Source organism: Petaurus breviceps, unplaced genomic scaffold (genome assembly GCF_028583685.1).
Source record: "Petaurus breviceps papuanus isolate PSGF00001 unplaced genomic scaffold, PetGlider_PUasm1.0 171, whole genome shotgun sequence".
Classification (NCBI taxonomy): domain Eukaryota; kingdom Metazoa; phylum Chordata; class Mammalia; order Diprotodontia; family Petauridae; genus Petaurus; species Petaurus breviceps.
Window position 1 is genome coordinate 3,744,947 of NW_027185754.1, and position 22,917 is coordinate 3,767,863.

The window sequence follows — 22,917 nt, forward strand, 5'->3', positions numbered from 1 at the left end:
TTCAACAGCAGCAGACCAGCATATGTTTACTTAATTCCTAAGACATGATGACAGTGGTCTCTGTGCCACTAAAAGCTTTTTTTCTTTAGTATATTCTGTTGAAACGGATTTCTAAGAGTTCCTCACACATCCCATGTTTTATTGCAGTGCCTTCAGTGTGACCCATGAAGAACAATGGAAGTTAAAGGAACAACAGCTTAAACTGCAGATTGCTCAGTTGGAGACTGCCATAAAGTCTGATTTAGCAGACAAAAATGAAATTCTGGACAGACTAAAAGCTGAAAGAGGTAAATGCAAAATAACTCCTTGTTACTTGTCATTTCAAAGTCAATTCTTAGCCCTTCATTAACACATCTCTCCTAAGTTTGATTTTGCTAGTAGTCCTAAATTCTACTCTCTGCAGAATAGAGCAGAGGAATTCATAATGTCCAAGGGTAACTACAATTTGGCATCTTGATTCTTATGTTTGTACCTCATTTGGGTCCCTAGGCTTCTTGCACTCTTAATTATTTACTGTGGTTGAATTCTTAGAATCTAGGAAAAATCAAATAGACTCTTGTCATATAATATTTATTAGATGGTTCCACTTCATGAACCACAAATATCTTTCCCTGAAGGCTAGATAACCAAATACTATATTTCTGTTGTTCCTTGGACAGAAGTTATCTGTTTAATTATATTACCTGTTTTGGTTTTGGTTTTGTCTCTTCAGTTACATTCCCATTATGTTTTGTGAAAACTCTTTTCCCTATCAATGTTTATGGAACCATTACATTTGGTCTCTCAATATCACATTCCCTGTGTGCTACATGACTAAGGAAAAAATTGTACTAAAGAAAGAAGAAAGGAAGAGAAGAACTGGATTAGATCAAGAATATTCAGAAGTGTGGTCCATGTTTTGTTAGCGGCAGCATGGTTTTGAGTGTGTTAAAGGATGAGTTCCTAAGGTATCTGAAAATGGGGTGGAAAGCAGAAGCTTAGAAGAAAATCCTGGATCTTATTATTTCCAAAAAAAGGTGACCAAGCTATATTGATGACTACTAACCCATATACCTACTTTCCCCTTTCTACAAATTTTTATGAATATAATCTACACACACAACATGGGTATCCTTGATGAAGATAGAAAGACTTATGCAAATTATATTTTATAGTAGGTCTTATTTTTATAGTCACTCAGTTGACTGAAAAGTGAGAAGAATGTAGTGTACCATTTCATTTATTGTTTATTCACTATAAAAAAGCATTTTATTTGCCCATGTAAAATGCTACCTTAAAGGTTTTCCTCCAGTGAGGCGCCACAATTATATATAAGCATGAAAATTATCTTATCGGAGAACAGCCTTATTTAATGTAACATCTTACTCTGGCAAAGCAAATGCTTTTTTAAAAACAGATAACCTTTTTTGATGACCCTCTAATTTTTAATATCAAGCGACACATAAAACAGGGAAATTTTACTTGCCAAAGATGATAGCCACTGTCGTGAAAGGATATCCAGCAAAGAAGCCAAATGAAAATGGAGGATCCTCCAGATGCTCCTGTTTACATGGCATTATGCTGATTACATCAGACCTTGACACCATATAGAGACTCCCACATGAGATCCACAATCCTTCAGAAGAGAATAGCTGACTACTCACACTTTTTGAAACCAAGTGCATGAAGAATGCTTCTGGCCTGAATTACTGTATGCAGTTGGTTGGGCAACCCCTAGAACTGGTCCAACAGTACATGGCATGTATCTAGATAGACGAGGCCAGAGATGAACAATGAACTAAGCCCAGATTTGAACAGTTGCAGGAGAGTGTTAGATGGCTTTTGACAAATTGCATTGCTTTTAATAACTTCAAGCTTCTTCATGAGACAGAATTCCACTGATTCCTCTTAAAAGTATTCTTCTGGTGATGCTATATGACTGTGAATCAGGAATACTACAATCTCTGAAGAGTTCAGAGTTGAAGGTCTTCTAGAGAGCAATGAAGAGGTACATAGTGAGCATGAGTAGACTATAATACCTTACCAGTGAAATATAATACAGAAGTGATTTAAGAGATGTTTTCAAAGAGATGAATAACAAAACAAAAAGGGAGGGGGCATTCATGTAGCCAGAATGAGGAGTAACTGATAGATAGCTTACATACTCCTTTGGAATTCATGTACCATCAAGAGATCTAGATGTAAACCCCCAGATTCCCAACATGTTGAGTAGACTCTTTTGAAGAATTCATGAGAGTTGATGGTCAAGTTTTACAGAATGAGAATATGCATGGGTTGCAATATTTATCACTGAAAGGAGTACCTATGTTGATGGGACTGCCAGTGCATCAAAGTGTTAAAGAATGTTGAAGGCATTAAGCTTGGCATTTGGACTACAAAGATTAATAATGACATACTTCTTACCCTCAAGGAATTTATATTCTAATCAGAAGATACAACATATATACAGATAGTATACACATTTTTATTCTGTCCCAAATTAAATCTCATTCTGGTTGTAAGCACCTTTTCTTAAGTGACCAATTATAATGAGCATTAAGAAATTCTTAGCTTTACAAGGCCAACTGTTATACCTGTTACTATACCTGCTGAATTAGTAAACTGAGCTTGTACAGGAAGTTTGGGATTGGGTTATATTTTGTGGATTCTATAATTATTGTTCAGATTCTTTCTTGTATTAATATAATTTTGTCAGCACTCATTCTGCCTACCTCACAGAAGTAACATGAGGTATGAATGATAAAATTTACACTGTTACTGAGGCATTTACAAAAAAAAAGGGGGTAGAGGGGTTGAGAAATTAAGTGGCTTGCTTGTAATATTGCATCTATTGGATGATCTACTTGAGATACCAGTACTATGAAAATGAAGGTCCTCCTCTTGAACACCTGTAATTGAATTATATGAAATAATTTTAAAATGTTATTTATATGACAATGAAAAGAGCTTGAATCATTTTTCCCTGCAGCACACTTTGTATTGATTTGGATTACTAATCACCAACATATTTATTCATTACTGATAGTGATAATGACTCTTCATATAATAAAATGTTTACATTGTTTCTAGTTCATTAATTTGTAGCTAGAAACACTGTTTCTCCACAGAGAGTACAGTGCGTCCTTGTTAAATTGACACAGTGAAATAGAAATATTTTCCACTTTTTTACTTTCTTTTCATGAAGTAAACATAAGCAGCTGCATTTTGGAAAACAAAGGAACTGAAATCACCCATTCCTCTTCCCCACCAACTTTCTCTGATGCACCACGTATCATGATTAAAAGTTAGCATTTCACTTATTGGGCTCAAAATAAGTAGAAGGGGGTACAAGGTGGCGCAGTGAATAGAGAACTGTCCTTGGAGTCAAGACCACCTGAGTTCAAATGTGACCTCAGACACTTAATACTTACTAGCTGTGTGACCTTAGACAAGTCAATTAACCCCAATTGCCCTGCCTTCCCCCCTCCAAAAAAAAAAAGTAGAAGGAACAATACTTTCCTTTGTACAGTACTAATTGAAAGTACCAACAATTGAAAGTATCTGATAAAAATAATTTTAATGCAATGTAGTTTCAACTTTTACTGTTTTTATTACTTACTCAGTTGTAGGCTAGATATAAAGTGCTATGCTGTCCTCAGTTTCTAAGTGCTGTAAATGCTCAGTTATTTTAATTCTTCTGTTCCTTCTCCATTCTTTTTTATTTTCCACCTTTTTCTTTCATGAAAAGAGGGAGCACAGTATAGTGGTCAGAATGCTGGACTTGGAGTCAGAAAGACCTGACTTAAAGTTCTGACTGTTGTGTGATCCTTGGCAAGTCCCTTACCTTCTCTGAACCTCGGTGTTCATATCTGCTCAATGAAAGGTTGAATAAAATGACTTCTAAGATCTCTTCCAGCTCTAAAGCTCTAATTCTTTGATCATGGAACATTTGTTATGTAAAAGTATTCTTATTTTGATATAATTGAAGTTTACAGTTCTGAGAATGTACATTTTCGTTTATTTAAGGAAAATAGTAACAAAAACACTCTTTACTATGACTATTTATTTGAAAGAGTACTTACTAACCAGGGGACTTCAAATTAATTCCATGTTCTGTTCACTTTACTCATATTTATATAGTATGCTCATATATTTTACCAGCATGACTCTTTAAGATTTATAAAGTGCTTTCTTTCTAGAGATACGTAGTACATACATTATTATCCTCACTTTTAGATAAAGAAATTGGTTTTCATACATGTTAAGTGACTAAATTGGGGCCAGTGAGCTAGAAAGTGTCTCCAATCTAATATGACTCCAAGTTCAATGCTCTTTCCAGTACACGCACTGCCTCAACCCTTTCATATTTAAAAAATTCTTGTTTGTATTAAAGGTTTTGAAATTGTTTGATTTTTTTTTTACTTTGAAGTTCCATCACATGTATACCTTTTCATGTAGCAAGTGTTCTTTGCCAGAAGATGTTTCCTCATCTTTTTGTAGTCGTTCATATAACTAGCAAATTATTTTTAGAGACTACTCACCTCTTTATTCAAGGTACAAATTAGTTTCAGATTGTGTGAATATGGTGAGGAACGGATATGTAAATGCAGTTTGCATTTGGCTAATGCTTAAATTAACTGCATGTGTTTAAAGGTCTGCTTTTTGAAAGTCCTTTCTATCTTTAGCTAAAATGCATAATTCAACATAATGCATATGGCTATATTGATCACAGCTGACGATATTAGCACAAAGGAACTCTGAGAATTGTTTAGTTGGATTGTTCTCTTGACTCTGGTTATTAATGGCATTGCTGGAAGAACATAATTTTTAAAGAGTGAAATATTATCTCTTTGAATAAAATGCTATTTTGCTTAACCTGCTTTTCTTCAAATCATAAGTTAAGGAAGTTATTTTTCATTTTGCACAGAGTGATCCAGCATACTTTAGCACACATATTTTCCTCCTTTTTAGATCCTTCCAAGGATACAAGACCTATGTTTTAGCAACAGTGATAAGAAAGGAAAAGATTTTATAAATACTTAAATATAAAATTCAAAAATGATTACGAAATATTAAGAGCCCATATTATCTCTTGGTTCCAACACCGCATTAAAATCATGTCACTGAAAGACTGTAGAGTAACTAATAAAATTTTGGTGAATGTTGAGGTGGGAGTTTCCTGACCTTTAATGAAATTTCCATACAGACTATCCATCCACTAATGCATATCTGCAGTTTCTCTCCACCTGCGATTATCAAGTGATTTACCTAAGGTCATAGAGCAAATGTGGCAAATTCAGGACCCCAAGCTGCTTGAATATCTATACTGTTGTTCACTGATAAAATAAAAGAGGATTCAAAAATTGATTTGTGGTACTGGATATGTGATCCCTGAGCAAGTCATTTAACCTCTTAACTTCAATTTCCTCATCTGTAAAATGGTGATAATACCTATAGTACCTGTTATTGTCATTCATTTCTTGTTTTCTGAAGAGGACCAGTGACATCACAGGTGATGTCTTGACTTGAGTGTGAATTGGATTTAAGTGAGGCCAAGTTGTTCAAAGTCATCAGCCTCACTCTCTCTTCCAGAATCATAGAACTCGAGTGGCAGGCCAAAACTTATGCCATAGGTGAACACCAAATGAGACAATTATGTAATATGCTTTGTAAATCTTTGTGACATATAAATGTTTCTTGATCTTGATGATGAACATAAATTATTACTATAGAATATGCTATGGGAAATTGTAGAGATATATTAAATTCAAGCCAGAAAGTGAGTTACCTAGAATCTAGCAACTTTATCTCCCTTCGCCCCCAGTTAGTAACTTACTTAAACCTTTTAAAAATATCAGAATCATTACCCAATATCTCTTGCACCCCACAATTTGAGAAAATGCAAATTATAAAAAGTTACCACCATTGACAGTATATATAACAGTATACCACACTTATATAACTCCATCTTGATATTGAAAGAAAGGTAGTATATTTCCTCCTCTTTTCTCTGGGACCAAGATTGGGCTTTGTAGTCATTCAAATTTTGGTAGAATTTTAGTATTGTTTTTATGTGTGTGGTTGTAGTCATTTATATTCTTCTTTTGGTTTTACTTTCTTCACTTCATACAAGCCTTCTTATGTTTCTCAAATTACCAATATTTATCCTTTCTTATAACAACAATATTCTATTACATTTGCATACCACTCTTTAGCTATGGATGCCCACTTTATTTCTAGTGTTTTACTAGCCCAAAAACAGTGTTGTTATGAATGTTTTATTAAATATAGGACCTTTCTTTTAGTTATTGATTTCCTTGAGACACATGTCCAAGAATGGCCACATCCTTTCCAATATTAACAGTTGCTATCTCTGCCAATTTGATAGGTATGAGATGAAATCTTAATTGTCTTAATTTTCACTTTTGTTATAATTAATGATTTAAGGTTTCATAGCTTTGTCTTTCAGAATATAACATCACCAACAGTCCCCTTCAATAGTATAATGTGTCTAATAAAATATGATATGGTTCTCAGCATCTTCAGTTCCATGTCTTGCTTTCCTTTTCTCTGTCTTCTGTGGTCATAAAATCATAGATTTACAGCTAGAAGGGACATCAGAAGTCATTTGGTCTCTAATTTTAAGAAAACTGAAGTCCTACAAGGTTAGTGATTTACCCATGGTCACATAAAGAGAAAGTGGCAGAGCTAAGAGTCTCTAGTCTCCAAATCCAGGGCTTATTTCACAACAGTTTGTTAAATCTACATTCATAGCCTTTCAGAGAATGAAGGACACATATTAATCATTCACAGGGATAAAGAAAGTTAGCTTGAACTTTTATTGAACAGTGGAGTCAAGTCAATTAATTCTTCATATTTTATGTCAAGAGAAAAATAAAACATTAAATTTTCTTTGTCTGTGATGACATATCTATATAATTTTAAATTTTTATTTTTTATGAACATATCTTGTTTTTAAATCACATTCTTTCCTAAATATATCCCTATTCCTTCTCCAGCAAATCTTCCTTATAACAGATAAAAATAAAAGAAAATTTTAGGAAAAATTAAACAAAACATTGATGGTATATGACAATATATACCATATTCAAAATCTATAACCTCCCCTACCCCACCACCGCCTCTGCCAAGGAGTGAGAGAGATGAATTTTCTCACCACTCCCAGATTAACATTGTTCATTATAATTAGACAATGTTCTGGTTTGTTGTTATTTTTTTCCCTATATTTACCCAGTTATAGTCATATATATTGTTTGTCATATGATCATAATAATCTGTTTTACTAATTCTCTATACTTCACTCTGCATCTGTTCATATAAATCTTTCCATGATTTTCTAAATTCTTCTTAGTTGCTTGGGTCTTACAGAAGTGATTCCCAATCAATAGGCTTCTCTTTTGTTTGACAGAATGTAAATTCTTTGAGGGTAGAGATTTTTTTTTGCTCTTTTTATTTCCAGCACCTAGCACAATACTTGACTCCTACTAGATGCTTAACATATAATAATAATAATAGTAAGGGCTAACATTTACATAGTACTTTAAAGTTTGAAAAACACATAAATTATCTCTTTTGATTTGCTTATTGATTGATTGGTTTCCAGATCTTTTCCACCATTCCCCCAAAGAGTTATCCTGTGAATATTTTGCTGTATATTGGACTAACTATATTTGATCCCCTTGGGTATATGACCAGTAGTAGGTTGGGTATTTAAAAAAATATGAATATAATTTGTCTTGCATAATTCTAAAAAGTATTCCAGAATTGTTGGACCAAATCATAGCTCTAGCAATGGTAAACTAATATGCCCATCTTCTCATTTCTCTTCCAACTTTGTCTTTTTCCATCTTTTGCTAATTTTCTAAGTATAAGGTGAAACCTCAGAGTCATTTTTGGTTTCTATTTCTCTTATTAGTAGTAATCTAGAGCAATATTTTTATGGCTGTCAATGGGATGGGTTTTTCTTTTGGAACCATTTGTTGATATCCTTTGATTGTATTGGGGGATGGATCTTAGACATATTTGTATGTTTTTGTCCAATCCCTATGTATTTTGGGTATCAGACCCTTATCATGGATTGGATATCATGATTTGATGTCTAAAGCAATTCCTTTTTTAACCTAGCTTCATTGATTTTGTTTGTGAAATTTTTTTTCAGATTCATAGTTAAAAATTTATCTGTTTTTCCTTATGTGATTTCCTCTAAATTTCCTGTGGTTAAAAATTCTTCCTCTGGCCAGAAGTATGAAAGGTACCTGATCTCATCTTTAACTTTCTTATGCTGAACTTTTATATTCCATATCCATTTTGGGCTTATTGTTGTATGTATTGTATAAGATATTAATCTTAATCTAATTTATGCCAAATTGCTTTTCAGTTTTCCCACTGGTTCTTAACAGATGGGGAGTTTTTCTCCCTATCATTTATGCTGTCCAGTTTATCAAATGTTACATTAATGAATTTTTCCTTTCTATTTTATCTAGAGTGCTCTATTGATGTACCTTTCTGTATTTTAGTCAGTACCAAGTGGTTTTAATGGTTACTGCTTTGTAATAGATTTCAACTTCCAGAAATGCTACCCCCACACACACATTTCCACTCTTTTTCCTGATTTTCTTTTATGCTTTTTTTCTTCCAAATGAACTGCTATTATTTTGTCTAGTATTATACTAGTCATTGTAATTCAATTGATATAGCACTAAATCTGTGTGTTCATTTGGGCAATATCATCATCATTATTATTTATTATTATGTAGGCCAAATCATGAATAATGAATAGCTGCTATTATTTAAGTCATTATTTCCTTCTTTAATAGGGTTTTGTAAGTCTATGTATCTTTTATGTATCTTGGTAGATTGACTTCTGTATGCATTTTTTCATTTTGAATGGGAATTCCTTTTCTATTATTTCTACTGGTTTTTGTTGTTACTATATAGAAATACTGTTGATTTCAGGGCTTTCTTTTGTATGCTGAAATTTTATTAAAGCTATTAACTGTTCATTTCTTTGCTGATTCTCTGAGGGTTTTCTAAGTATATGTGTTATCTGAAACTATGTCTAATTTTGCTTCTTCTTTGCCAGTGTTTATGCCTTTGATTTCTGTTAACCACTAGCATTTCTAGAACTGTATCAAGTTATACAAGGGAGAGGAATGTCATATCTGCTTATACATACACATATGTATATATTTGCATATGTGTGTAAATAATTTACTATTTCTCCATTGCAAATAACACTAGCTTTTGTATTAAAACATATACTTTTATTGTATTTAAAAAGTCATTCTGTGTTTATGCTTTTTGGGGCTTCATACAAATGAATTCCACTTTTTCAAAAGCTTTTTCTGTACCATTCTATAATATTATAAGTAAAATATAGAAAAGTATATATAAGTTTAGTTTATAAGAGGCAGAGCTATATATTTCATTAAAGATCAGTTTCAAAAGACAAGATGACCTGGGTTCAAATCCCACCTCTGATAAATACTGACTCCATCTTCTCTTTTAGACTTAGGAGTGAACTATTAAAAGTGAATGTTGCTTCACACTGACCATGGTTAAATAGTCATTCCCTGACCAAAACAAAACAAAAAACTTAGTTGCATAAGGATATTTTTTTTCAGCTAGTCAGATTGGTAACTCTATAACCTTTAGTTTTAGGGGGTTGCCTTGAGGTACTACAAGGTTAAGGGCTTTGCTCATGTGTCAAAGGCAGAATTTAAACCCAGGTCATGACTAAAAAGCCAGCCCTCTATCCACTATACCACACAATTTCTCATAAGGAATTACCATACATCAACAATTTTGATTATTAATTTGGGTTTTTTGTTATTTTTAAAATTAGATATAAATCATTAATTTATCATAAAGTTATCCAAGTTTCATTTCTCCTTGAAGTTTTATTTATTTAGTTCCTTAATACTTTGAGAAATGTTTTAGGATTTAGTCACTCTATTGAGAATGTACATTATGAGATGACAAAGTTAAATAACTATAGCTCTAATAGTTATAGATTCAAAATCTGTCAGTAATAAATACATGATGCTAAAAACTGACATGATTAATTCCTTTTCGTAACTGTAATTGCCATGTTGATAAATACAAGGATAGTGGTTTGATTTCTTCATCAGAGATGATCCTGGATTCTGAAACATTATGCCAGAGGAGCACAAGCTCTGGCTTCTGATTCTACCATATTAGGAAAATTTTATGAGCACTTCTAACAATTAACTATATATCTGCTTTCTGAGGACCAGCCTAACTATGTATGAAGAGGGTTAAAGCTTAATGATGAATTCTGTGGCCATGGCAACCTATGAAACAAAGAAAAGTACAAAATGGACCTCAGTCCTTTGTTGTATGCTTTTATTTCAGTAGTAGTGGTGGAGAGGTGGTGGAAGAGAGTGAGAATCATAGTTTGGTACCATCTGTAAACATTAACTTACTTGTCAGTACTCCCATTGCAATATTCTTCTCCATTGGCCAATTGAATAATACCAGCAGAACCGAATTACATCAGTCATGTTGATCTAAACCAAGGTTCTAATGTTCATAAGCTGGGGTCTATGAACTTGGGTTTTGTTTTGTGGGTAGATAGATAGATAGATAGATAGATAGATAGATAGATAGATAGATAGATAGATTAAAAGTGTTTCAATAGAATTTGTTTCCTTTGTAATACTATGTATTTTCTTTTATTCATTCAAATATATTATTATGAGGAATTCATAGACTTCACTGGTCTGCCAAAAGAAGTCCATGACACAAAAAAATTAAGAACCCCTAATCTTGACATTCTTGCTATAATTGAAACCAGAAGGCAAATAGAAGTTGAAACTGAATGGAAGGCTAATTCACAGGTTTTCCTAGGATAGGAAAAGAAATGATTGGTAGACATTTTAATGTGTCCAAAGGCAACAAGAAACATCATTTCATGAGACGTTTTTAGTTATCTTCAATCACAGTGTATATAAGTACCCTCATCCCATGAAAATGACTGCACATATGCATGCACCAGCATCTCTTGTAGAAGTTGAAGAGATGGAAAAGTTCTGTGAAACAGACAAGAAAACCATTTTGCTTTTCCACACTTTTTGCTGTTTTATGAGTAAATTAGAATCATAATTGTCCATCTTCCATAATGTTCTAGAAATGAGTTTGTCTTCTAAATTAACATTACCCTTAGCTTACCAGGTGCCTCTACCTGGCAAAGCAGTAGTGTCTTATTGAGCTATTTTGGCCTGTAAATTACGTTTTATAGTTACTTCTGAGTAGTAATAATCAGAGCCAATAAATGTCTTTTGTCTGCTTCACAGAGCAGAGAGTTAGTTTAACTATATAAGGTTAGAGCTGATGTAATTCCATGCAATATCTCATTTTTATCCTTTATTCTAATTTAATGTTGATTTTGAATTTTGTTCTAACCATTAGATGATATGATTCCACATAACTGATTTGGAAACAATTCCCTCATCAGTTAACTAGTAATTTTCTACTGGTCAAGATATATTCATTTTTTGTGGCATTATTCAGTCTTCACCACATCCAATGACTTCCAAATGTTTTTTTAAAGAAAATATTTTTTTATTATATTGGTATGAGTAGTTTATAGTCCTTTGACCTCTTTCATTTCTTTTGGGGGGGGGGCTTTTTGGAGGGCAATTGGGGTTAAGTGACTTGCCCAAGGTCACAAGGCTAGTTTTGTGTTAAGTGTCTGAGGCCAGATTTGACCTCTTTCATTTCTTAACCCTGAGCATATTTTCAAATGTATTTTTTGTTGTTTTGCTGTCTTCTGTGCCCATTTTGCATTGAAATAACCATGAATCAAAATATATGTTGACTTGTAGAATATCTTGCCAAATTCTACCTAGAACAAGGATGGGGAACCTGCAGCCTCGATGCTACATGTGAAACAAATAAGGATTTGTTCTGTAAAACCTGAACTAGGTCCTAGAATTTCTTCACTTCTCCAATCTCTGTTACAGATGTTGGAGTAAAAACTGCAACATCCTCATAGTTATCTCTTTGTGCAAATCAGAGGCATCTTAAGGCATGTGATTAGATATCCCAGGAAATGGTTTCTTTTTGTTGCCCTTGGGTAGAAATGATAAAACCAAATCTTTTGTTCAACTCTCCAAGAAAAACCTGTAAGCTTTTGTTCTAGTTAGCTACAACTTTTTTTTTTTAAAGCAATCAGGGTTAAGTAACTTGCTCAAGGTTACACGGCCAGTTATTTCTGGGTGTGGTGCTGATTATCTGAGCCCAGATTTGATCCTCAGGTCATCCCGACTCTGGGGCCAGTGCTCTTACTCACTGAGCCACCTGGCCGCCCCTAGCTACAACTTCTTAATGTCTTCTGGTATCCTTTATAGTAAGAATTCTGATATAGATATGGTTCAGCTCCTCTAGTAGTCCTCCAGCTCATTGGTCATTAGACAATTATATTAAGAGCCACAACAGTTAATATTTGTAGATGGTCTAAAAACTGTGTAATTCTTATTACTTTTGCATGATTTTCTGCCATTCTCTCACCATCACTACAGAAGTAGCAAGGGATGCCAGAGAACTGAAGGCAATTTTGTATTTTTTTTTCCTGCTTTATTAATAAATTAAACATTGATTAAGTAACTACCATCTGCAGGCACTGTACTGGGAGGTAATGAAATTAAATTTCAGACAGAAATGAAACAGTCTTTTCCCTCAGGGAGCTTATATTCTGTCAGGGGAGACAACACATATATAAATGAGTATATGCAGAATATATTCAAGATAAATAAAAGATAATTTTGGAAGGGAAGAAGGGGACTAGAAGCTCAAGACATCAGGAAAACCTTCATGTTGAAGACAGTATCTGAATGGAGAAAGGAAGGAAAGAAGTTATCACCTACCAGCCAGCTTTCTGGTGATGTCTCTCTCTACTTAGCTAGACTGATCCAGGAATAGTAGATTGCAACCTGTTGCCAGAACTATTTTTGAAGCTTTATTCATCTTGAGAAAAATTTCATTTCCTTACAATTTGTTTGTTTCCTTCAAGAGCCCAGAGTCACCTCCATGACAGAGTGCGAAACAAATGTAGAACTTTGAATTTAATCAAATAGAAATTTTCAAAAACTCCTATCAATTACTATTGTTGCATATCTTATGTTTCTTAATTCATTAAGGTTTTTAGATACTGGCTTGATATCAGGACCAAAGAAGTTGAAGAAAGCATTTGAAATAGCAGAAGTCATCACAATTGGGGATGGAGTAGAAGCACAAACTTAGTGCAGGCTCCCCTCCAATCACTTCCAATATATGTAAAAAAAAATGACTCTAAACAAACTTTAGAGTTACAGGACACACAAAGAGACAAAGAGAAACAGTTCCCAATGAAAAAAAGCCTGGCAGGCTATCACACCAGGCTGAGAGCTGAGCACAGCCCCATAATTAGCCCTGTGGTTCCTAGCCCCAGGGCAGCCCCGACCAGTGGCGGGCCCTGAGTAAGATTTCAGGAAAGAGAATCCCCAGCAGCTGTGGCGGTTTCCAGAACTATCAACCCATAAATGCCAAAAAGAAAGTAGAAGGTCAGCGTGGAGCTTTGTGTGAACGAGGACTGAGAGCGCGGTCTGGCCCTTGCATCCGGGGCAAGAAGCAGCGGAGGCATGGTGGCTGTGCAGCCACCATTGCCTGGCTGTCTCAGGAGCTCCTGGCTTGCAGATTGCAGGGGGACCAAGCAATCATTCAGAAGGTAATTACTCTTGCTTTAACCTGCTTGGATCTGGATTGTGGTCTTGGGTGGTGGTCCTGGGGTGTGTGACCAGAGAGCCAGACCTTGTGGTATCTGTAGAAAGGGCACCCTCCTAATAGCTCAGGCAGCTGCAAAAACCCCAGAGATTTGAGACAAAGCTCTCTCCATTCTGTAAGAAGAGTTATACTGTGGCAAAGCACTCAAAAGTCAGGTAATTGACAGGCAAACTGAGCAAGTCCAAGGAACATAATAAAACCATAGATTCCTTTTTGGGGGACAAAAAGGATCAAGGCATGGAGCAAGAGGAAGACAGCAAAGTAAGAAATCCTGCATCAAAAGCATCCAAGAAAAATATGAATTGGTTACAGGACATGGAGAAGCTCAAGAAGGATTTTGAGAATCAAGTAAGAGAAGTGGGGGGAAAATTGGGAAGATAAATGAGAATGATGCAAGAAAATCATGAAAAGCAAGTCAACAGCCTGCTAAAGGAGACCCAAAAATACACAGAAGAAAATAATACCTTAAAAAATAGACTAACTGAAATAGCAAAAGAGGCTTAAAAAGCCAGTGAGGAGAATGCCTTAAAAAGCCAAATTTGCCATATGGAAAAAGAATTTCAAAAACTCACCAAAGAGAATAACTCCTTCAAAATTAGATTGGAGCAATTGGAAGATAATGACTTTATGAAAAATCAAGATACTATAAAACAGATCCAAACAAATGAAAAAATAGAAGGCAATGTAAAATCCCTTTGGAAAAACCACTGACCTGGAAAACAGATCCAGGAGAGATAATTTAAAAATTATTGGACTCCCTGAAAGCTATGATCAAAAAAAGAGCCTAGACACCGTCTTGCAAGAAATTATCAAGCAAAATTGCCCTGATATTCTAGAACCAGAGGGCAAAATAGAAATTGAAAGAATTCATCAATCACCTCTTGAAAAAGGTCCCAAAAAGAAAATTCCTAGGAATATTATAGCCATACTTCAGAGTTCCCAGGTCAAGGAGAAAATAGTACAAGCAGTCAGGAAGAAACAATTTGAGTATTGTGGAAACACAATCAGGATAAAACAAGACCTAGCAGCATCTACTTAAGGGCTCAAAGGACTTGGAATATGATATTCCTGGGGTCAAAAGGAGCTAGGGCTAAAACCAAGAATCACCTACCCAGCAAAACTGAGTATATGCTTTGGGGGAAAATATGGTCATTCAGTGAAATAGAGGATTTTCAAGCATTCATGATGAAAAAAAGAGCTGAATAGAAAATTTGATTTTCAAGTACAAGAAGCATGAGAAGGTAAACAGGAAAAAGAAATCATAAAGAACTTATTTAAGTTGAACTATTTACATTCCTACATGGAAAAATGATCATTGTAACTCATGAGACTTTTCTCAGTATGAGGATAGTTGAAGGGAATATATGTGTATATACATGCATACATACATATATATGTATATATAGGAGGGTATGTGTATATATAAATATATATGTGAGTGTGGGCATATGTATGTTTGTGTATACATAGACAGGGCACAGGATGAGTTGAATATGAAGGGATGATATCTAAAAAATAAAATTAAGAGGTGAGAGAGGAATTTATTGGGAGAAGGAGAAAGGAGGAGATAGGGTAATTATCTCATATAAAAGAGGCAAGAGAAAACTTACAATGGAGGGGAAGAACAGGAAAGTGAAAGGGAATGGAACAACCTTATTCTCATTGAATTTGGCTTAAGGAGGGAATAACATACATACTCAATTGAGTATCTTACCCTACAGGAAAATAGGGATATAGGGGATAGGAGAGGGGATGACAGAAGGGAAGGTAGATTGGGGGAGAGGGTAGTTAGAAGAAAATATTTTGGAAAAGGGATAGGGAAAGGAGAAAATGGAATAAATGGGGAGCAGAATAAGATGGAGGGAAATGTAGTTGGTCTTTCACAATATGACAACTATGGAAATGCTTTGGGTAACTGCATGTGTACAACCTATATTGTATTGCTTGTCTTCCCAGTGGGGGCAGATGAGGAGAGAGGAATGGAGAAAATCTGGAATTCAAAGTTTTAAAAACAAATATTAAAATTTTTTTTTTACATGCAACTGGGAAATAAGATGTATAGGCATTGGGGTATAGAGGTCCATCTTGTCCTGCTAGAAAGTTAGGGGGTGATGGGGGAGAATATAGGGGAGAATGGATTGGGGGAAAGGGTATTCAGTGGGCTTGCTATTTTGGGGTGGTGGTAGAGGAAAGACAGGGAGAAAAATTGTAACTCAAAATCTTATGGAAATGAATGTTGAGAAATAAAAATAAATAAATCTTTTTAAAAGTCACAACAATTTTCTAGACCCATATTTATGTAAAATTTAAGCAAATATTTTTGTTGTACTTTTTAATAACAAATAAGGTAAAATGAATATAATGTACCTTACAAGTAAGGTAAAATAAATATAAATTCAGCATAAAAGGAAGAAATTGACTGCCAGACAAGATGGTATACATCTATAATTCCTGCTACTGGGGAGGCTAAGGATGGTGTGTTGCTTGAGCTCTGCAGTTCTGAGCTTCCATGAGGCTAAAGCAAATCAAGTTATTGTTGTTTGTTGTTGAGTTGTTGTAGTTATATGTAACTCTTCATGACCCCGCTTGGGGTTCTCTTGCAAAAGATACCAGAGGAGTTTACCATTTCCTTCTCCAGCTCATTTTACAGAGGAGGAATGGAAGCAAACAGGGCTAAGTGCTTGCTTAGGGTTACGTATCTGGTAGGTATCTGAAGGCTGAATTTGAACTCAGGAAGATCAGTCTTCTGATTTCCAGCCCAGAGTTCTATACTCTGTGCCACCTACATAGCCAGGCAGATCAGGTGTCCTTGTTAAATAGATCCAAATGAAAAACAAAATACATGAGATAGACTGAAGCACTTTTTTGTGTTTGTTTGTTTTTTGGAGTGGAAAAGGTAGGGCAATTGGGGTTAGTGACTTGCCCAAGTAACTTGGCTAGTAAATGTTAAGTGTCTGAGGCTGAATTTGAACTCAGGTCCTCCTGACTCCAGGGTCGGTGTTCTACTCACTGTACCACCTAGCCACCCCTAGACTGAAGCATTTTAAAGAGGCCACCAAAGATCAGCTGTAATCACCGAAATGAAACCTAACCAAGTAGAAATGACAGTAAGAACCAGGTTGATTTTTTTTAAAATTATTATATCTTTTTAATTGTAATAAAAATTATGATATTTGAAACATTTAGAATAACACTTTTTAAGATTTTGGGTTCCAAATTCTCTTCCTCCCTTACCATCCCCCCTCACTGAGAAAGCAAGCATTCTGAGATGAATTATATATACATTAAAGCAGTGCAAAAAACATATTTCCATACTAGTCATATTGCATAAGAAACCACAGGCATATTTATTTTAAAAATAAGTAAATATATAGATGACTGAGTGAATAGATAAATAAAGTGGGGGAAAAGTGTGTGTCAATCCTGCATTCAGATTCCATCAGTTCTTTTACTGACGGTGGATAGCATTTTTTATCATAAGTCCTTCAGAATAAGTCCTTGGATCATTGTATTGCTGAGAAGAGCTAAGTCATTCATTCATAGTTAATCATCATATAATATTGCTGTTAGTGTGTACAGTGTTCTCCTGGTTCTTTTCAATTTACTTTACATCACTTCATATAAGTCTTCCCAAGTTTTTCTTTTTTTTTTTTTAAAGCAATCAGGGTTAAGTAACTTGCTCAAGGTTACATGGCCAGTTATTATTTCTGGGTGTGGTGCTGAGTATCTGAGCCTGGATTTGATCCAGGTCATCCCGACACTGGAGCCGGTGCTCTTACTCGCTGAGCCACCTGGCCGCCCCTAAGCAATTGGGGTTAAGTAATTTGCTCAAGGTTACACGGCCAGGTGTTTCTGGGTGGGTGCTAAGTGTCTGAGCCCGGGATTCGATCTCCAGGTCTTCTCAACACTGGAGCCGGTGCTCTTACTCACTGTGCTACCTGGCCACCCCCCCCCCAAGTTTTTCTGAAAGCATTCTGCTTGTCATTTCTTATAGCACAATAGTATTCCATCACAATCATATGCCACAACTTGTTCAGCCATTCCCTAATTGATGGGCATCCCCTCACTTTCCACTTCTTTGCCACAACAAAAAGAGTTGCTATAATTTATAGGCCCTTTTCCTTTTTCTATGATCTCTTTAGGGCATAGATGTAGTAGTAGTATTACTGGGTCAAAGGATACACAGTTTTATAGCCCTTTGGGCATAGTTCCAGATTGCTTTCCAGGATGGTTTCACAACTTCACCAACAGTTTATTAGTGTCCCAATTTTTCCACATCCCCCCAGCATTTATTTATTTCTTTTCCTGTCATTGACCAGTGTGATAGGTATGAGGTGGCACCTCAGAGTTGTTTTAATTTACATTTCTCTAATCAGTAGTGGGAAGCTTGAGGACCCTAGGTGACATAGTGGATAAGGTGCTGGTCCTTTCCTGAATTCAAATCTGGCCTCAGATACTTACTACATGACCCTGTGTAAGTCACTTAGCACTGTTTGCCTCATTCCTCATTTGTAAAATGAGCAGGAGGAAAACAGTACATTATCTTTGCCAAGAAAATTATAAATGCAGTCACAAATGGGGACACAACTGAAAAATGACGTAACAACAGCAAGCAGTAGTGATTTAGAGCATTTTTCATGTGGCCATAGATAGCTTTGATTTCTTCTGAAAACTAACTATTCATATCCTTTGATCATTTACCAATTGGGAAATTTTATGTCCCTTATTATTTCTCAATATTATTGTAAATTTGACTTAATTCTCTATATATGTGAGAGAAACTTGTTTATCAGAGGAATGTGGTAAAAAAAAAATTCCCAGTTTTCTGCTTTTCTACATCTTGGCTGCATTGCTTTTGTGTGTGCAAAAAAAAAATGAATGTAATCAGAATTATCCACTTTAAATGTTGTAATGCTCTCTACCTTTTGTTGGTCACAAATTCTTCCCTTATCCATACATTTGAAAAGTAAAGTATTCCATGCTCCTCTAATTTACTTATGAGGTTGTCCTTTGTCTAAATTATGTACCCATTTTGATTTCTATCAGATTGGTATGAGATGTTGGTTTATACATAATATCTCCCAAACTGTTTTTGTCAAAGCAATTTTTGTCAAATAGTGAGTTCTTATTTCCAAAGCTTGGATCTTTGCATTAATCAAATACTAGATTACTATGGTCATTTACTACCATTTATTGTGTACCTAAACTATTCCACTGATCCACCACTATTTCTTAGCCAGTACCAGATTGTTTTGATGATTACCACTTTGTAATATAGTTTGAGATCTGACATAGTTAAGCCACTTTCCTTCACATTTTTTCATTGATTCCTTTGATATTTTTGACCATTAGTTCTTCAAGATGAATTTTGTTATTTTTTTCTAGCTCTATAAAATAATTTTTGGTAGGTTGGCATATCAAATAAGTAAATTAATTTAGGTAGAATAGTCGTTTTTATTATATATGCTCAGTTTACCCATGAGCGATTAATATTTCTTCAATTGTTTAGTTCTGACTGGATATAAAAAGTGTTTTTGTTTGTGTTCATATAGTTCTGGTTTTGTCCTGGCTGTAGACTCATAAGAATTTTGTATTGTTGGGGCGGCCAGGTGGGTCAGTGAGTAAGAGCGCCGGCCCCAGAGTGCGGAGACCTGGGATCAGTTCCAGCCTCAGATATTCGGCACCCACACACACAAAAAAGTAACTGGCCATGTAACCTTAAGCAAGTTACTTAACCCTGATTGCTTAAAAAAAAAAGAAGAAGAATTTTGTATTGTCTGCAGTTACCTTAAATGGAATTTCTCTTTCTATCTCTTACTGCTGGACTTTGCTGGAAATATATAGAAATGCTGCTCATTTGTGTGGATTTATTTTATTTCCTGCAACTTAGCTGATGTTATTTATTTCAACTAGTTTTTTAGTTCATTCTGTAGGTATACTATCATATGATCTAAAAAGAGATAGTTTTGTTTCCTTGTTGCCTATTCTAATTCCTCGGGTTTTTTTTTTTCTTGTTGCTATAGCTATAATTTCTAATATTATATTTCATAATGGTGGTGATAATGGGCATCCTTGCTTCAGTCCTGACCTTGTTGGGAAAACTTCTAGCTTTTCCCCTTTGCATATAATGTTTACTGATGGTTTTAAATACATACTAATCATTTTTAAGGAAAGCTTTATTTATTCCTATGCTTTCTAGTTTTTTTTTTTCTTAAATAGAAATGAATTTCGGGGCGGCTAGGTGGCGCAGTGAGTAAAGCGCTGGCCCTGGAGTCAGGAGGACCTGAGTTCGGTTCCGGCCTCAGACACTTAACACACACACACACACACACACACACACACACACACACACACACATACACACAAAACAAAACCAGCCGTGTAACCTTGGGCAAGTTACTTAACCCCAATTGCCCTCCAAAAGACAAAAAAAAAAAAATAGAAATGAATGTTGTGTTTTGTCAAAAGCTTTTTCTACATCTTTTGAGATGTTTGTTGGTTTTGTTATTGATATGGTCAATTATGCTGATAGTTTTCCTAATACTGAACCAGCCCTGGATTCCTGGTATAAATCCCACCTGGTCATGGTGTGTGGTCTTTGTGATATATTGCTGTAATATCATTGCTTACTATTTTACTTAAAAGTTTTACATCAATATTCATTGGAGTGATTGTTATATAGTTTTCTTTCTATGCTTTTTGCTCTTCCTGGTTTAGGTATAAGCACTTTATTTCTGTCATAAAAGGAATTTGGTAAGATTCCTTCTTTGCCTATTTTTCCAAATTGTTTATATAATATTGGAATTAATTATTCTTTAAATGTTTGGTAGAATTTACTTGTGAATCCATCTGGTCCTGGGAATTTTTTCATAAGGAGCTCATTGACGGCTTGTTCAGTTTCTTTTTCTAAGATAGAGTTATTTAAGTATTCTATTTCCTCTTTTGTTAAGTTGAGCAATTTATATTTTTATAAATATTTATCCATTTCACTTAGATTGTTAGATTTATTGGCATATAATTGGGCAAAATAGCTCCTGATAATTGCTTTAATTTCATCTTCATTGGTGGTGAATTCACTCTTTTCATTATTGATAATGGTCATTTGGATTTCTTTTAACCAAATTAACCAGTGGCTCATCTATGCTATTGTTGTTTGTTTGTTTTTTTTTTCATAAAACCAGCTCCTAGTTTTATTTCAGTTTAGTGTGATGATTTTCTTACTTTCAATTTTATTAATCAGAATCAGCTTGATTTTTAAAATATTACAGAAAAACAAGTAACTGGGCTTGCTTTAGATATAAGTTAAGAAAATCAAGATTTAAGCCCTTTAAGCTTCTATTAGCTATGTTTGTATGGCTGCACTCTACTCACCTGTAAATACATGCTTTTGGTCATGAGGTTGGCTTAGTAAGTCAATCCAGATAGACCAATGTAACCTATTACTGTTACTGTAAAAACAACCCTAATCACGTTCTCTACTTAACAAACTTTGTATATATTGACCAGGACATTATCCTAATATAATTGAAAATATAATTCCACCTATGGTAACAAAAATGATCAGTTAGCAATCTGAGATTAAATGACAGAAAACGCACCTTATTTTTTACTCCAGATAATGACTTTATTATGTAAATTACAACATTAGAGAAAAATTAAGAAACTAATTAGAAAATTTCTAAAAAACACTTTGTTTCATGTCTTTCAGGAACCACAATAAGTAAGTAAAAGACTTAGACTTAGCAAAATATTTTCTTAGATATTTTAAAATAAGTGTAACTTTGACATATCAGAGACCTGATTTCCATATGTAATATGTGAACATGTATATATGTGTATATATAAGTATATATACACATGTCTGTATACATACGTGCACACACTGTATATCTGTGTTTTGTATTCACATATATATACAAACATACATGTATATATATAAATATGATATGAACTCTTATTGAAAGTGTTTCTAACCAAGAGAATAATACTTTGGGTTTATCATATAGTCATTAGTTTTCATTATTCTCCTGGTGCCTTTGTCTAATTTTAATATTACCTCAGTTACCTTGTTACCTCAGTTTCTTGGCTAAAAGAGTATTAGCTAGAATTTGAGGTGCATCAAGGGTTGGAAAATTCATTTGAAATAATTTTCCAGACCCAACTTTTTGTTTTAGTTTTTTATTTTCTTTTTTATTTTCAAGACCAAACAGAAAAACTTACTCAAGAAAATAAGGAACTACAGTTACGCTACCTGGAACATAAGCAAGAGCTTGATGAACTCCAAAACCGCATGAAGTTTTTCAGCAAGGTGAATTTTTATTGCTTCGAAAATATATGATCATTTTATTTTTCAGATAAAGCTCTATAATGAAAATATATTACTTAGTTTCTGAATTTATGGGATCAGGCAGCCATCATTTTGTGAGGATGCCTTCTTGTATATGGAATGCATATCTATTATTCATTAACATCTCATGGTGGTTTTTTTCCTTAATAAATGTGTTGCAGGAAAGTGAGATTGACATAACTGAATTCAGTGAAGCCCTCATGCTTATAAAGGTAACTTTATGAATTTGATTATAGTTTTCATGGTATCTAATTCTGTTTTAGGTTAGCTTTGACCCTTTAATCATAGTAAGCTGGACATTAAGCTGTTCTCATCTGCAAATATGTTGTACTTTCATTTCTAGTGAAACTCAGGAAGTTGGGAAATGATACTAATTTGCTTATGTGCATATTTCATTACATCAAAATTCATTAACACAGGGCAGCTAGGTGGTGCAGTAAATGGAGCACTGGCCCTGGAGTCAGGAGGACCTGAGTTCAAATCCAGCCTCAGATACTTAACACTTACTAGCCATGTGACCCTAGGCAAGTCACTTAACCCCAATTGCCCTGCCTTCCCCCCTCCAAAAAGCAAAATTCATTAACACTTGTCATTTAGAACACTTACCTAATTGTAGTAAGCCTTTTGCTTTCACATTTTCCACTACCAAAACTAATTGTTTTTTACTTGAAAATTCTTTTTATTGATAACTTTTGCTTTTCTACAAAAACCAGAAAGTTATCCCTTATTTCAAAGAGTAAAAAAGAACAAAAAAAATTTTTGATAAAACTAACCAACACATCAGAAAA

The 22,917-nt window shown here is 34.5% G+C and overlaps 1 protein-coding gene across 6 annotated transcripts in view; it reads left to right on the top strand.

Annotated features, from left to right (window-relative positions):
• Positions 1-22,917, top strand: part of RPGRIP1L (RPGRIP1 like) — a 134,788-nt gene that overhangs the window by 38,389 nt on the left and 73,482 nt on the right. For all 6 annotated transcript variants that reach the window (XM_069082469.1, XM_069082471.1, XM_069082472.1 and 3 more), the window contains 3 exons: positions 148-287; positions 21,984-22,090; positions 22,291-22,341. In XM_069082469.1, the coding sequence (XP_068938570.1) occupies positions 148-287; positions 21,984-22,090; positions 22,291-22,341 (298 nt within the window). The remainder of the gene's footprint in view (positions 1-147; positions 288-21,983; positions 22,091-22,290; positions 22,342-22,917) is intronic.